At 37.1% G+C, this 17,594-nt stretch overlaps 1 protein-coding gene across 1 annotated transcript in view; it reads right to left on the bottom strand.

Annotated features, from left to right (window-relative positions):
• The window catches only part of CEMIP2 (cell migration inducing hyaluronidase 2), a 78,527-nt gene that overhangs the window by 19,816 nt on the left and 41,117 nt on the right, over positions 1-17,594 (bottom strand). Inside the window, exons 13-17 of the mRNA XM_060014635.1 lie at positions 7,703-7,834; positions 6,172-6,207; positions 5,255-5,410; positions 2,534-2,711; positions 117-332 (exon numbers count right to left, since the gene is read on the bottom strand). Of these exons, the coding sequence (XP_059870618.1) occupies positions 117-332; positions 2,534-2,711; positions 5,255-5,410; positions 6,172-6,207; positions 7,703-7,834 (718 nt within the window). The remainder of the gene's footprint in view (positions 1-116; positions 333-2,533; positions 2,712-5,254; positions 5,411-6,171; positions 6,208-7,702; positions 7,835-17,594) is intronic.

Here is a 17,594-nt window from a genome sequence, read left to right as displayed (position 1 = left end):
AAAACCCATGCTTTGGAAAGTATCAATCATCCCGAAGAGCTGAAGAGTACTCCTCACAGAAGCAGTGCTGTCAGGAGCTGCTAAGGAATCAGGCATCACGATGTGTTCTGGCCTACCTGGGCATAGTTCCCACTGCACACCACTGCATTCCATTTGGTAACATTTACACAGCTTGGATGGCGGATCAGGTAGTTGTCAATTCTTCCCACGTAAACATCCTTGTATCCTGTCACAGAGCCATCAATGTCATGGAATATGGAGTTCTTATCACCATCTAGCTCACAATCTTCAAACCAGGGACCAGGCTTTCCAAAGAAGACATTGAGAGACACCTGAAAACAATGAAAAACAGGGACATCATAAAATGAGGGCTCCTGCCATGTTAGCCAGCATTCCCTGCAAGGACCCAACTTCATATCCATTACAATTACTTTAAGGTTAAAGCAGTTCTGAGTCACAGCATAATTGTCAACCAACATTTTTGATTAATTATGACATGCACGGGGAAAAAAATTTCCCAAAGCCTTGTAGAGTTCAAGCAGCAAGCGTTCAATTTCATCTTCCGTGTTTTCCCTTTTTTTAACTTAAAAACTATTACCTATTCCCCAGATAAAACTAATCCATGGTAAGAGAAACTAGAATAGTTGTGGGAAGGGGAACTATGCAGTCATATGTATTTGTTAAAACTTATAAACTTTATACTTAAGATCTCTGCGTTTCCCTGTATGCAAACTATACCTCAATTAAATAAAAATCTATTATAAGTTCTATCTCCTGAGCTAATCATTTTATTTCACTCCAAATGCTTTAGTTAACTTGTTAATGACTCCTCCCACCAAAAAGTAAGTACAGTTCCAAACTAAAACACAATCTAAGTGTTGCCTTGGTATGGTTGCATGACTCACTACAACTTGTTGAAAAGTGTGTGTTATCTTCTATCTCCTCAACGTAGACCAAGTCCAGCTCAGTAATTTTCATGACGGGTAATGTTAATTCAATGCCCTTATCGAACACATAGTACACAGCTGCAAAGCAGGCTGCAGGTTACATGCTTTATTATCTTCAGCTGCTTCTTATTAGTGGTAAGTTACTAATGTTATTCAAGCCATGCAGATACACCTCTATAATGCTTTTATTGGGAAGTTTTAAAATCAGCTGAACATCTAAATGATAAGCAGCTCAATGGAAAATCAGTGATGTGTGGGACAAGTGGCTCTAAATTCTTAGTTCTAGGCTCTTTTCTCTTTTTCCTTATACCTCTTATGGTGAAATCTAAAAGAAGTCTAGGGCATACTGTCCACCTTTTTAGGAATAACAAATATGACAGACCATTCCCTTTATGAATGGTTTCAGAGCATTGCCACGTTAGAGAATTCTAGGCTGATGAAACACTAAACTTAAACAGCATGGATTCTCTTAGGCTGTTAGAACTCTAGAACTCTGCAACAAACGAAACATCTAAAAACTTTTTTTTTCAGTATGACCATGTCAGTGATCACCAAACTCTGTGCATGGGGAGAGCCACGTGGGCAGTAAGCGAACATCTAACCTCTACACTGGAGAGGTAATCCAAGAACCACCCTATTTATTTAAGTGGGACCCTATCCACAGTGTAGCTCTTCCTCTTCCCCTGGAGTTATGTGGCCTAGAAGAGAACCAGTCAACCAAGCTGACAACCCAGCTTTGCACGTGTGCCTCTGTTCCATGCCTCAGCTATTCATGAAAACCACATATAGACTTTGGTAAGCTATCTTAAGTTCTCTTTAAACTGGGCAACCACGGAGTTTGCCTGTGGACGTGAATGAGAGAACTACGAGCCACTTTCCAATTGTGGCTGTGTCTGTGGGAGCAGAAAGCAATACGGTCTGAGGCTCAATCTCTACACCACTGTCATCTTAGAAGTGGAAAGATGGGGCGAGGCCGGGAGTATATAATCAGATTGTCCTGTGTTTTAATGGTAAAGAGGGTACTGACGAAACTACTAAGAAAACTATTGCTGTGGCCTACGGCATTGTAAACAATTATCTCTAAGTCTTCTTTGCAATCTTCATAAAACCCTTCCAACAGTTCATATAAGAAATAACCTCATTTGTTTCATATCACCCCACTATTCCTCTTCTTTCCCAATCTTTTATCCTCTAGTTCCCCAGAAGAATAGACCCCAGAAAAGTAAAATACCAGGTAAAACCCAAATCTCTTCATGGATTATTATACTGAATTTCAACAAATTATATGTCCTCTTGTTCCTATGAAATTCTACAATTCCCATCCCCGTGTCATCACTTTAAGTCATTTTCCCTTTGAAGATATCACCAGGATATCAGAAATACCCCAGGTCACATGGGACTTCTGTTCTCACCTTGAACTCAGCAGGACAGAGTACCTGGAATTAGGAGTTGCTCTTGCATAGATTTCTCCTCCCAATCGTAAAAACTCAGTGCGAACCCTTCGTTTGTGTTTTCGTCCTTGGAAATGTGCCATCCCTCCTCTACCCACCATACTCACTGTGTAGGAACCATGAGAACATACTTACATGTGGACCAAACTTCACAAGGGAGATGTTATTCCTGGGGGTTATCTGCCAAGAATTCTTCATGAGGAAGCCAATAGCACTGGTATGCCTATCTGGAGTTGGCACATATTGTTTGAAAGTGCACCTGGTGACATGAATGGGCCCATCATAGATCTGAAAGCCTCTAATTGGGAATGTCCTGTTGAGATACAAGATTTTGTTTAATGCATATGGGCCCGTCCCTTTAACAGCACTTCACTTGTGTACTTGTTTTATAAATACTGTTGAATATCCCATATACACCCAGCACAATCCTAGGATACAGTGGTAACCAAGCAAGATCTCCAATCAAATGAAACCTACACTGCAGTGAGAAAGGCAAACAGAAAAACAATGGACAATTTCAGATAATAAGTGCTTGAAGAAAGTAAAGACATAGTAATACAATAGACTGGGTAGAAGAGAGATGCTATTTTGGATAGAATGGAGGCTTGTCTGAAAAGGTGACTTGGCTTCCTTGAATCAACTCGGTTAAGATCTTTTCTTTGATAACTCATACACTTTAGCTTTAGTTCCAAAATTTCTAGCATGAGAACAAAAGACAAATCTGTGCTTAAACAGAGAGAACCTCCTTTCAAGCCACTAAATGATAGTAAGGAGAAATGATATGCTTAAAAGTACAAAAGTGTAAGTCTGCAAGGCTTACTATGTCAAAGGGGATGGCTAGATTGAGAAATTCGTTTTATTCATTTTACTCCTTTCTGTTCCAACACAAACTCCTTAACCTACTAATCATATATTATTAACCGTAATTAATGTACAAAACCCATAATATTCTGGATCCCTTAGGTTTTTCCCCTATTACACTCTTAATGGCATTGCAGAGGACTTCTATAGCAACTAATTAGTTTACAGCTTGGTGGTGTTTTACAATAAAAACATAGATGCTAGCAAGCAAATCAAATAGCCTACTTAAAAATCTATGCCTCTAGACATACATACACTACCAAACGTAAAATAGATAGCTAGTGGGAAGCAGCCGCATAGCACAGGGAGATCAGCTCGGCGCTCTGTGACCACCTAGAAGGGTGGGATTAGGGAGGGTGGGAGGGAGGGAGATGCAAGAGGGAAGAGATATGGGAACATATGTATATGTATAACTGATTCACTTTGTTATAAAGCAGAAACTAACACACCATTGTAAAGCAATAATACTCCAATAAAGATGTAAAAAAAAAAAAAATCTATGCCTCCTGATGTTTTTCCAAGGATACATCACAAAACGGTCTTCTGCCATAGAAAAGGTTGTAAAGATACAGTAAAATAAAAACTGGATCCATTGACCAACTAGGAATCTTCATTTCGAAAATTCCTCCTTGGCAAAGAAGCAATAGCATTTTGAAATAAAACTAAAGGCCAGTGTAAAATAAAAATAATGGAATTGAATTGGCCACCATTTTTACTGCAGCCCATACCCAACTAATACAGCCTTTTTTCTTTAATTTACATATTAGAAGAGGCAGCTTTAGCCTAATTGTAAAGAGCAGAGCACTGAAGCCAAACTAACAGGGTTCGAGTCCCACCTTAGCTATTTTTAGTAAGTTACTCACTTATAAAGCAGGATGATGACAGCACCTACCTCACTGGGCTTTGCAAGGATTAACTGAATAATAAAGTAGTTTAGAACAGGGCCTGATACATCATAAGCATTTAATAAATGTTTGCCATTAAAAATCCATGAAGTTCCTTTCCTAGTGGCTTCCACGGTCTAACAGGAGTTCTACATATAGCATAGCATATAGTAAAGACGTTCAATATTTCCCAACAACAAACACAGGCGAGAGGAGCCAAGCATAGGCTGCCCTTTGCCAGAAGCTAGTTAAGCCCTTTGGCCAACACTCATTACCTGTCCCCCAAAGCCAACTATGTTTGCCCCATCCCCCTGACCTGTCCTAGCCCAATATCCAGACACAGGGTATAGCTTTAAGGGAATTGATGTTTGATAAATTCTGACATTACCTCCAATGTAAGGCCTTTAGAACACTAGTTTTTCTCTACCTGGTTTTCCTGCGAGTAAAATGACACCTCCAAACTGTGTCTCAGAACTGAGGTACAGATTAGTTAGGTAATAGTTCCCTAAAAGTTCTGAAGAATCTTTCTAGTACTAAGTACTATTTTAATGACTGTGATTATTTTGGAAGAAAACATGCCAAAAGTCTACCCCCATACCCTTTCAACATGTGAAACATTGTTAATTATACACCTGTGGTTAGGTTTTGAGTCAGCTTTGGCATCTATCATCTCATTTTCTAGGACTCTTTTCAATAGGTAATTTCCTTTTTCCAGTGGCTATTTCTGAAAACTAACATCACATATTGAGGGAAAACTGACTCAATGTCCATAGTGTTTATGGTTTGGCAGTTCTCTCAAGAAAGAAAAAAAAAGATTACCAGCTTATATAAGGCCTTATACAGGAAGGATAAACAAGATAGGTTCCTTCATTATAAAATTGATAATGAAATCTATAAAGTGTTTAATAGTTAACGCTCCAGAATTCCAGAGAATACACACAATAGTAATAGCAATAATAACAACAAGAATAATAGTTTTAATAATAATAAGGTCCGAAAAGTGTCACAGTGGGAACCAATCGATACAGGATTATTACAGAAACTTTTGTAAGGGGGTTAGGTTTTCATTTATTGTTTAAATTTAACGCTCCTCTGATAAAGCAATGCTTACCTGTTCCTGGGTAACGTCCGAGGCTTCTGGTCTATTCCTCCAGTGCCTACATACTTGTTCTGACCACCCTGAAATCCGTAATTCCTGCTCTCCCCAATAAAGAGAGATTCAGATACCTCTTGGCTGGAACCTTCATCACTTGGGAAGCTTCCATCACTGTTAAAATGAGAATAATCATTAACCACACATCTCTAGGAAATTTAAATTGACCCTCAAATGAAGGCAAGCTATAACTTTAAAAACCTAAAAATTTTCAAAGTAGCCAGTAGCTTTTTCTGATACGTATTAGTGAGTCACCAAAAGGTGCCTCAAAATTGAACATACCTCTTATAAATTAATATGTGCTTGGCAAATTAGATTTAAACAAATGAGATTTAATTTACAGGAACAACTAATCATTTCAGTCCCAAGCAACAATACTGCAAATGAGGAGAATAAACTTGCCCTGGACAATAATTAGAGGACAAGCATGTTTAAGATGGCAATGAGAATAACTGTTATCTGGAGAAAAATAGATAACATAAAAAGTTTCATTCTTAAAGACCACTGTGAAATTAGACCAACTTCTAAGAAAGAAAATATTTAATCTGCTCCCAACTTTTACTCCCTTCCTCTTTATTCCCCTACTTTTTAAGATCTTTAATCTAAAGATCAAGTGTTTTCTTTTAAGCAAAAAACATGGTGGGCCTACCCTTCTGTTTAATTCCAGCTAGATTCATCTCCTACTTTGGTATAAATTCAATTAATCAATAAAAATGTATTTTTGGCCCTCAAGTGGCATCAGGAAGTGAGTGCTAATTTTTTTAATGTTAATAAATGATATAACATTCTTGTGTTATCAAAAAATATATATCACGGTTATTCTACCTTACAGCTTTAAAATAATCACGTAAGTATTTTTAAAAGTAATTACAAACCTGGCAAAGGTCAGTCCTATTCCATTATCTGCAAATCTATAAGAAAAAAGAGAATGAGGGAACATTTTAATTTATCACATCATATAAGAAGAGGTAATTCGCTCAAAATATTTAATTGTCATAAAATCCAGGAAGTTCCAGTAATGTTTACTGTCCAAGACTACACAAAAATTTCACTTTCCAATAATGAAAAGCATAGGCTCCACGGTGAAGGCACCTGGTTCCAATCTCAGCTTTGCCTATTACTAGCTGTGTGACCTTGGGCAAGTTATTCAACCTGTTTGCCCCTCAGTTTTCTCACCTAAAGGTTGAAATAATAATATAAACTTCCTCATAGTATACTTGAAAGCATTAAAATGCTAATTAGTGTCAACCATTTAGAACAGTGTCTGGCACAGAGTAAGCAGCAGGTGTTAGCTGTAATTATAATTTTTATCATTATACTTGGCCCCCATATCTTTGGGTTCTGCACCCACAGATTCAACCAACTGTGGATCAGAAATATTAAACAAAAAATTCTGGAAAATTCCAAAAAGCAAAACTTACATTTGTCCAGTGCTGGCAACTATTTACATAGCGTTTACATTGCATTTACAACTATTTAGATAGCATTTACATTGTCTTGGATATAATAAGTAATAGAGATGATTTAAAGTATACAGGAGGATGTGTGTAGGTTATACATACATATGTATATGTATATGTTATATGTAGGTTATATATATATAGTATGCAAATACTATGCCATTTTACATAAGGAACTTGAGCATCAGGATTTTGGTACCCATGGGGAGTCCCGGAACCAATCCCCCACGGATACCAAGGAACGACTAATTTTTAACAGTTAGATCATGGTATTCTCTTCAAAACTTTTCAACATTAATACCCAAGCTATTTCTACAGATTTTATACAATATCCATTTTTTTTGCATGATAAAAGTCAGAGATGATGGTAAAATGCCAAGCAGCTAATGTCAGTACCAGCCAGAAAAAAACATTTTTCTAGACTCCTGAACACCAAATCTTACCTCAACATACATCAGACTTCTCCTAAAATTATACAAATGGAAAAGAAGTGAGATGCTTACTGCCTCAAGTCATGTTAACATAAGTCAACAGACTTATTAAGGGAGAATTCAAAACTTTTGTTTTGAATGGCAGTGGAAGAGCATCAGGAAACTGAGTTTCCAAAAGGAAGGAAAAAAATGCAGGTAGTTTCAAAATCTTTATTTAGCGCTCTGACATAGACCATGTTTGTTACATAAAGTTAAAGTCCCAGTTTCTGTTTAATCTCATCAAAAAGCTCTCATGTCACCAGACAAGTTCAGTTCCAATAAAAGCAGCAGAATGAGACGATTCCAAACATTTGCAGTCAGTTAATGCTGGCATATTTCCTCAGAGCTTTTCTATTAGTAATGATACTATGATTCCAGAAACCCCACTGTACTTTCAGTCTACTGGGTTTTTTAAAAAGCCTTAAAAAATAAATACATCAGTGTCATCAGATAATAATTTCATAGACAATACCCACGCCGAATTCTGAACGACAATGTCTCCTCCTCTGACCCAAGCTCCGTTATCATTATTTTTAAAAGCAATGAGCCTGTCAATTAAAGCAGCAACACGTGGCTTTTCAGGGTCTGCATCCTGATGAGGCCGAAACCTTGGGGTTAGGAGAAAAAAAAAAAAAAGGACTTTTAAAAAGAGTAATGAAAAGGCAATGTAAATAAGCTACTTACGATTATAAACTTGTGTCAAAAAGCAGAATTTAACTTTGAACAAAACTAAACTAAAAAAAAAACTCCTTAAGACACAACTTAATTATTTGCATTTCAAATATTGAAAAAAAATACAAATTTGCAGAGAACTGCTTTCATATTTCATAGTTTATTTTTAATCAATTTATATTATAAAAGGGACATTACAGAACACTCTAAGCACTGAAACCATTTCAAAAATAAACAGAAAAACCTCAGACCAGGAAATATAGTATGTTTTCACAAATTCTCAAGCTACATGATATTAATATAAACTTACTGAGTAAATTAATCATATATTTCAACATACATACATGTGAAGCAGAGTATTATTTGAGTTGTGTGCTGGTGAAATGCTTTAGATAGAGAGAAAACTGGATTCAATATCTTTAAAAAGCCTAAATTTTAAATAGATTATACTTATGGAATATTACTCAGCCATAAAAAAGAATGAAATTCTGCCATTTGCAACGTGGATGGTCCTAAAGGGTATTCTACTTAGTGAAATAAGTCAGACAGAGAAAGACAAATACTCTATATTATCACTTATAAGTGTAACCTAAAAAATAAAACAAACAAATGAATATAACAAAACAGAAACAGACTCACAGACACAGAGAACAAACTACTAGTTACCAGTGAGGAGAGAGTAGATGGGGAGGCAACATAAGCGTATGGGATTAAGACATACAAACTACTATGTATGAAATAAATAAGCAACAAGGATATATTGTACAGCACAGGGAAATCTAGCTATTCTTTTATATAACTTTAAATGGAGTATAATCTATAAAAATATTGAATCACTATGTTGTACACCTGAAACTAATATTGTAAATCTACTATAATAAAAAATACAAAGAAAAAATGTATCAGCACTTAAAAAAAGATTGTATTTCATTGACTTATTAATTATAAAGACTGAATGTTACTTTTTCTTTCTTATCCTTGTAAAATATTTACAAGGACCTTATTGAAAAGGCAAAAAAAAATTGGTATCAAAAACTGTTAACCAGGGGCTTCCCTGGTGGCGCAGTTGTTGAGAGTCCCCCTGCTGATGCAGGGGACACAGGTTTGTGCCCCGGTCCGGGAAGATCCCACATGCCGCGGAGCAGATGGGCCCGTGAGCCATGGCCGCTGAGCCTGCGAGTCCGGAGCCTGTGCGCCACAACAGGAGAGGCCACAACAGTGGGAGGCCTGCGTACCACAAAAACAAACAAAACAAAACAAAACAAAAAAAACTGTTAACCAGGGAGATTGGTTCAAGATGGCAGAATAGAAGGACGTGCGCTCACTCCTTCCTGCGAGAGCAACGGAATCACAACTAACTGCTAAACAATCAATGACAGGAAGACAATGGCACTCACCAAAAAAGACACCCCACATCCAAAAACAAACGAGAGGCCACAATGATACGGCAGGAAGGGCTCAATCTCAAGAAAATCAAATCCTATAACTGCTGGGTGGTTGACTCAAAAACTGGAGTACACTTATACCACAGAAGTCCACCCACTGGAGTGAAGGTTCTGAGTCCCACGTCAGGCTTCCCAAGCTGAAGGGCTGGCAACGGGAGGAGGAATTCCTAGAGAATCAGACTTTGAAGCCTAGCGGGATTTGACTGCAGGACTTTGACAGGACTGGGAGAAACAGAGACTCCACTCTTGGCGGGCACACACAAAGTAGTGTGCGCATCAGGACCCAGGGGAAGGAGCAGTGACCTCATAGGAGATTGAACCAGACCTACCTGCTAGGGTTGGAGGGTCTCCTGCAGAGGCAGGGGGTGGCTGTGGCTCACCGTGGGGACAAGGACACTGGCAGCAAAAGTTCTGGGAAGTACTCCTTGGCGTGAGCCCTCCCAGAGTCTGCCATTAGCCCCAGCAAAGTCCGGGTAGGGTTTAGTGTTGGGCTGCCTCCGGCCAAACAATGAACAGGGAGGGAACCCAGCTCCACCCATCAGCAGACAAGCAGATTAAAGTTTTACTGAGCTGTGCCCACCAGAGCAACACCCAGCTCTACCCACCACCAGTCCCTCACATCAGGAAACTTGCACAAGCCTCTTAGATAGCGTCATCCACCAGAGGGCAGACAGCAGAAGCAAGAAGAACTACAATTCTGCAGCCTGTGGAACGAAAACCACATTCACAGTAACAGGGACAAAATGAAAAGGCAGAGGACTGTGTAACAGATGAAGGAACAAGATAAAACCCCAGAAAACAACTAAATGAAGTGGAGATATGCAACCTTCTAGAAAAAGAATTCAGAATAATGATAGTGAAGATGATCCAGGACCTCAGAAAAAGAATGGAGGCAAAGATATAGAACATGCAAGAAATGTTTAACAAAGACCTAGAAGAATTAAAGAACAAACAACTAGAAGAATTAAAGAACAAACAAACAGAGATGAACAATACAATAACTGAAATGGAAAATACACTGGAAGGAATCAGTAGCAGAATAACTGAGGCAGAAGAACGCATAAGTGACCTGGAAGACAGAATGGTGGAATTCACTGCCATGGAACAGAATAAAGAAAAAAGAATGAAAAGAAATGAAGACAGCCTAAGAGACCTATGGGACAACATTAAACGCAACAACATTCACATAATACGGGTCCCAACACAGGAAGACAGAGAGAAAGGACGTGGGAAAATATTTGAAGAGATTATACTTGAAAACTTCCATAACACGAGAAAGGAAATAGCCACCCAAGTCCAGGAAGTGCAGAGAACCCCACGCAGGAGAAACCCAAGGAGAAACACAATGAGACACACAGTAATCAAATTCACAAAAATTAAAGAAAAAGAAAAATTATTGAAAGCAACAAGGGAGAAACAACAAATAACATACAAGGGAACTCCCATAAGGTTAACAGCTGATTTCTCAGCACAAACTCTACAAGCCAGAAGGGAGTGGCATGATATATTTAAAGTGATGAAAGGGAAGAAACTACAACCAAGATTACTCAACCTGGCGAGGATCTCATTCAGATTTGACGGAGAAATCAAAAGCTTTACAGACAAGCAAAAGCTAAGAGAATTCAGCAACACCAAACCAGCTCTACAACAAATGCTAAAGGAACTTCTCTAAGTGGGAAACACAAGAGAAGAAAAGAACCTACAAAAACAAACCCAAAACAATTAAGAAAATGCTAATAGGAACATACATATCGATAATTGCCTTAAACGTGAATGGATTACACGTTCCAACCAAAAGACACAGGCTCGCTGAATGGATACAAAAACAAGACCCATATATATGCTGTCTACAAGAGACCCACTTCAGACCTAGGGACACATACCACTGAAAGTGAGGAGACGGAAAAAGAAATCCATGCAAATGGAAATCAAAAGAAAGCTGGAGTAGCAATACTCATATCAGATAAAATAGACTTTAAAATAAAGAATGTTACAAGAGACAAGGAAGGACACTACATAATGATCAAGGAATCAATCCAAGAAGAAGATATAACAATTATAAATATATATGCACCCAACATAGGAGCACCTCAATACATAAGGCAACTGCTAACAGCTATAAAAGAGGAAATGGACAGTAACACAATAATAGTGGGGACATTAACACCTCACTTACACCAATGGATGGATCATCCAAACAGAAAATTAATAAGGAGATAGAAACTTTAAGTGACACAACAGATCAGATAGATTTAATTGATATTTATAGGATATTCCATCCAAAAACAGCAGCTTACACTTTCTTCTCAAGTGCACATGGAACATTCTCCAGGACAGATCACACCTTGGGTCACAAATCAAGCCTCAGTAAATTTAAGAAAATTGAAATCATATCAAGCACCTTTTCTGACCACAACACTATGAAATTAGAAATCAATTACAGGGGAAAAAAAATGTAAAAAACACAAACACATGGAGGATAAACAGTATGTTACTATATAACCAAGAGATCACTGAAGAAATCAAAGAGGAAATCAAAAAATACCTAGAGACAAACTACAATGAAAACACGATGATCCAAAACTTATGGGATGCAGCAGTTCTAAGAGGGAAATTTATAGCAATACAAGCCTACCTCAAGAAACAAGAAAAATCTCAAATAAACAACCTAACCTTACACCTAAAGGAACTAGAGAGAGATGAACAAACAAAACCCAAAGTTTGTAGAAGGAAAGAAATCATAAAGATCAGAGCAGAAATAAACGAAATAGAAAAAAAGAAAACAATAGCAAGGATCAATAAAACTAGAACGTGGTTCTTTGAGAAGATAAACAAACTTGATAAACCATTAGCCAGACTCATCAAGAAAAAGAGGGAGAGGGCTCAAGTCAAAAAAATTAGAAATGAAAAAGGAGAAGTTACAACAGACATCACAGAAATACAAAGCATCCTAAGAGACTACTATAAGCAACTCTATGCCAATAAAATGGACAACCTCAAAGAAATGGACTAATTCTTAGAAAAGCATAACCTTCCAAGACTGAACCAGGAAGAAATAGAAAATATGAACAGACCAATCACAAGTAATGAAATTGAAACTGTGATTAAAAATCTTCCAAAAAAAAAAAAAAAAATTCCAACAAACAAAAGTCCAGGACCAGATGGCTTCACAGGTGAATTCTATCAAACATTTAGAGAATAGATAACACCAATTCTTCTCAAACTCTTTCAAGAAATTGCAGAGGAAGGAACACTCCCAAACTCATTCTATGAGGCCACCATCACCCTGATACCAAAAACAGACAAATATACTACAAGAAAACAAAATGACAGACCAATATCACCGATGAATATAGATGCAAAAATCCTCAACAAAATACTAGCAAAGAGAATCCAATAACACATTAAAAGGATCACGCACCATGATCAACTGAGATTTATCCCAGGGATGCAAGGATTCTTCAATATATGCAAATCAATCAATGTGATACACCATGTTAACAAACTGAAGAATAAAAACCATATGATCATCTCAATAGATGCTGAAAAAGCATTTGACAAAATTCAATACCCATTTATGATAAAAACTCTCCAGAAAGTGGGCATAGAGGGAATCTATCTCAACATAATAAAGGCCATATACGACACAGCCACGACAAACATCATTCTCAATGGTGAAAAACTGAAAGCATCTCCTCTGAGATCAGGAACAAGACAAGGATGTCCACTCTCACAACTATTATTCAACATAGCACAGTAATTAGAGAAGAAAAATAAGTAAAAGGAATATAAATTGGAAAAGAAGAAGTAAAACTCTCACTGTTTGCAGATGACATGATACTATACATAGAGAATCCTAAAGATGCTACCAGAAAACTACTAGAGCTAATCAATGAATTTGGTAAAGTAGCAGGATACAAATTTAATGCAGAAATCTCTTGCATTCCTACACACTAATGATGAAAAATCTGAAAGAGAAATTAAGGAAACACTCCCATTTACCATTGCAACAAAAAGAATAAAATACTGAGGAGTAAACCTACCTAGGGAGACAAAAGACCTATATGCAGAAAACTATAAGACACTGATAAAAAAATTAAAGACGATACAAACTGATGAAGAGGTATACCATGTTCTTGGATTGGAAGAATCAATATTGTGAAAATGACTATACTACCCAAAGCAATCGACAGATTCAATGCAATCCCCATCAAATTATCAATGGCATTTTTTACTGAACTAGAACAAAAAATCTTAAAATTTGTATGGAGACACAAAAGACCCTGAATAGCCAAAGCAGTTTTGAGGGAAAAAAATGGAGCTGGAGGAATCAGACTCCCTTATTTCATACTATACTACAAAGCTACAGTAATCAAGACAATATGGTACTGGCACAAAAACAGAAATACAGATCAATGGAACAGAATAGAAAGCCCAGAGATAAACCCATGCACCTATGGTCAACTAATCTATGACAAAGGAGTCAAGGATATACAATGGAAAAAAGACAGTCTCTTCAATAAGTGGTGCTGGGAAAATTGGATAGCTACATGTAAAAGAATGAAATTAGAATACTCCCTAACACCATACACAAAAATAAACTCAAAATGGATTAGAGACCTAAATGTAAGACTAGACACTGTAAAACTCGTAGAGAAAAACACAGGAAGAACACTCTTTGACATAAATCACAGCAATATCTTTTTTGATCCACCTCCTAGAGTAATGGAAATAAAAACAAAAATAAACAAATGGGACCTAATCAAACTTAAAAGCTTTTGCAAAGCAAAGGAAACTACAAACAAGATGAAAAGACAACCCTTAAAATGGGAGAAAATATTTGCAAACGAATCACCAAAGGATTAATCTCCAAAATATATAAACAGCTCATGCAGCTCAATATTAAAAAAACAAACAACCCAATCAAAAAATGGGCAGAAGACGTAAATAGACATTTCTCCAAAGAAGACACACAGATGGCCAAGAAGCACATGAAAAACTGTTCAACATCACTATTAGAGAAATGCAAATCAAAACTACAATGAGGTATCACCTCACACCATTTAGAATGGGTATCATCAGAAAATCTACAAACAACAAATGCTGGAGACGGTGTGGAGAAAAGGGAACACTCTTGCACTGCTGGTGGGAATGTAAATTGATACAGCCACTATGGAGAACAGTATGGAGATTTCTTAAAAAACTAAAAATAGAATTACCATATGACCCAGCAATCCCGCTACTGGACATACACCCAGAGAAAACCATAATTCAAAAAGACACATGCACCCCAATGTTCATCACAGCACTATTTACAATAGCCAGGTCATGGAAGCAACCTAAAAGCCATCAACAAATAGATAAAGAAGTTGTGGTACATATATACAATGGAATATTACTCAGCCATAAAAAGGAACGAAAGTGGGTCATTTGTAGAGAGGTGGATGCATCTAGAGACTGTCATACAGAGTGAAGTAAGTCAGAAAGAGAAAAACAAATATTGTATATTAAAGCATACATGTGGAACCTAGAAAAATGGTGCAGATGAACCGGTTTGCAGGGTAGAAACTGATACACAGACGTAGAGAACAAACGTATGGACATCAAGGGGGGAAAGCGGTGGGGGTGTGTGTGTGTGATGAATTGGGAGATTGGGATTGACATGTATACACTGATGTGTATAAAATGGATAACTAATAAGAACCTGCTGTATAAAAAAATAAAATAAAATTCAAAATTTTTTTCTTAAAAAAAAAACAGAAAACCCTGTTTACTGGGAATTCCCTGGTGGTTCAGTGGTTAGCACTCCGCACTTCCACTGCAGGGGGCACGGGTTCAATCCCTGGTCGGGGAAGTAAGATCCCACATGCTATGCAGCATGGCACCCCCCCACCAAAAAAAACAACAAAAAAACCTCTGTCAACTGTAACAACTCAAATAATTCCATAAGGCCACCTAATTTTTAAAAAGATCATTTCCATCATAATCTTACAGAGCTGGGCAGGTTGGGAGAGAAAAAACTACACAGCTTTACAAAAACCATTTCAGCCAGTTGAGATTTTCAATCATACGTGAAAGAAACATCATTTGCACAAACATCACTATGAAAGTTGCTGGCACATGGTAGGTGCTCATCAAATATGTATGATTTGAGAAGCAGCTATGCCCAGAAGACAGCAAGTGCAAAGGTTCTTAGGCATGAGTGAGCTTGGCATATTCAAGGGACAACAAGCAGATTGGCTGGTAAGTAAGAACCAAGAGGGAGAGGATAGACAGGAAGGCATGTGCCAGGCAAGGGTGTGGTTCTTTATTCTAAATGCAAAGGTAAAAGTAGAATGGTGGTTGCCAGGGGCTGGAGGGAGGAGGAAATGGCGAAGTGATAGTCAAAGGGGCACAAAAGGTTTAGTTATGTAAGATAAATAAAGTCTAGAGATCTACTCTACAGCATAGTGCCTATAGCTAAAAATACTGTATTGTATACTTAAAATTTGCTGAGAGTAGATCTTCAGGTAAGTGAAGAAAAATTTATTTTTTAATTAAAAAATTTTATTTTTTAATTAAAAAAATAATGACCATAAAGGAGGTAGAAGGAAACTTTGGCAGGTGATGGATAAGTCTATGCCCTTGAGAGTTCATGGGTGTGTACTTATCTCCAAACTTACCGAGTTCTATACATTATATATGCACAGCTTTTTACATGTCAATCATACCTCAATAAAGCAGGTGGATAAATAAATAAGTGTGATGGAAAGTCATCAGAAACATGGAGTCAGGGCAGTGATATAACCGTATTTCACTTTTTAACTGGTCACTAGCTGCTACTTGGTGAAAGGATAATGGAGAACGGATGGTAAGGAGACCAATCTAGAAAGCGCTACATCCACCCTTAGATTGTGTACATAAGGCCTTACACTAAATGGCTCTGACCTAAGGGGTAAAAAGTCTGACTCTGAGCCATCACCCACTCTTCTGGCATTGTAGTTGCTGCCAAACAGCTTTGCAGTCATCACATAATATCAAGCAGATGGAAGAGTTCTGGTAAAGAAACTACACAATGTTCTAAAAGAAAGCCAAAAAGGAAAAAAAAAAAAAGTACAGTAAAGCAACATCTGATTTTCTGCTGTAGCCGTCTCATTTTTTCTGAGATTTCTATCCATATAAATCACTGACCACTTGCTCAGATAACCTTTATTTTTCATCCTCTTTCCCACTTGGTATGTAGAAAATGCAGTTAATTTTCTATCACCTTCATGTATAAGCCTTCAGCACACTTCCCAACTCTCCCTTAATTGTCCTCTGCTTTAAATGCACTTGTTGGTTCTCATGCTCTTTTACCCTTTTAGATGAAATTTCCCAATCTTAAACTGGGAGCTTTCTGGATTTAAAATATCCCGTCTTTGGATTCCTGTAATTTCATATCTTGAAGACACAAGGAAAGGCTCATATGATTAACTATTAGGTCAACTTCCCCTTTGTTGAACAGACTAAATATCTTCTGGATCCCATGAGTCTGATGTTTAATTCATGGGCTGGCTTATTACTCATTTGTGTTTAAGTTTTATCATTTTTACTCATGTCTGAACTGCATGAATGCATGAGGGCATATCTTATACATCAGTTTATACAAAATTAAATGTATATACTAGCTGTCAAATGTCTTGTTACTCCTCTCCTATAATCAGTTCTTTTCAATAACAACTTCCAAATGGAGTCTAATTCCTTACCAATATGTATGTATTTATAAACTAGTAACAAAAGTAACAGAGAGCAGAGGAAAGAATACCATTATCATAATATCATACACTCACACACGGTAAAGAACTTCTTAGGCCACTATGAACAAGTTGTTTTATTGTCAAGTATAATGAAAATATCAATAGATTCTGAAATATATTTTCTCATCCATCCATTTATACACACACATGTAATTTTTTAAGGCAGATAAGAGAGTCAATTGTGCTGTGTATAAAGATTTTTCTGTTAATACTAACTTAGCAAAGTACACATTATTAGTTCTACCAGTTATAACAAACTCTTTTAAAAAGCAGCAGCAATCTTCTAGCAAAGATTTGTTTTGTCAGTTAATATTCTCTTTTTGGTTCATAATTTGTTGTCATCTGTATGCTCCTTTTTCATCTCAAGTTTATCTCCTCTTTTTCCATGTCATACCTTGCCCAGCTATTAGGTGTCCAGTACCTTCCTTGTGTTTTATTTAAACAATGCCCACAATTTCTCCACTTGTCAAATGTTT

This window comes from Delphinus delphis, chromosome 6 (assembly GCF_949987515.2).
Source record: "Delphinus delphis chromosome 6, mDelDel1.2, whole genome shotgun sequence".
In the NCBI taxonomy this organism is placed as follows: Eukaryota; Metazoa; Chordata; class Mammalia; order Artiodactyla; family Delphinidae; genus Delphinus; species Delphinus delphis.
Note: the sequence above shows the minus strand (reverse complement) of the source record. Positions and strands in the feature narration are given on the sequence as shown.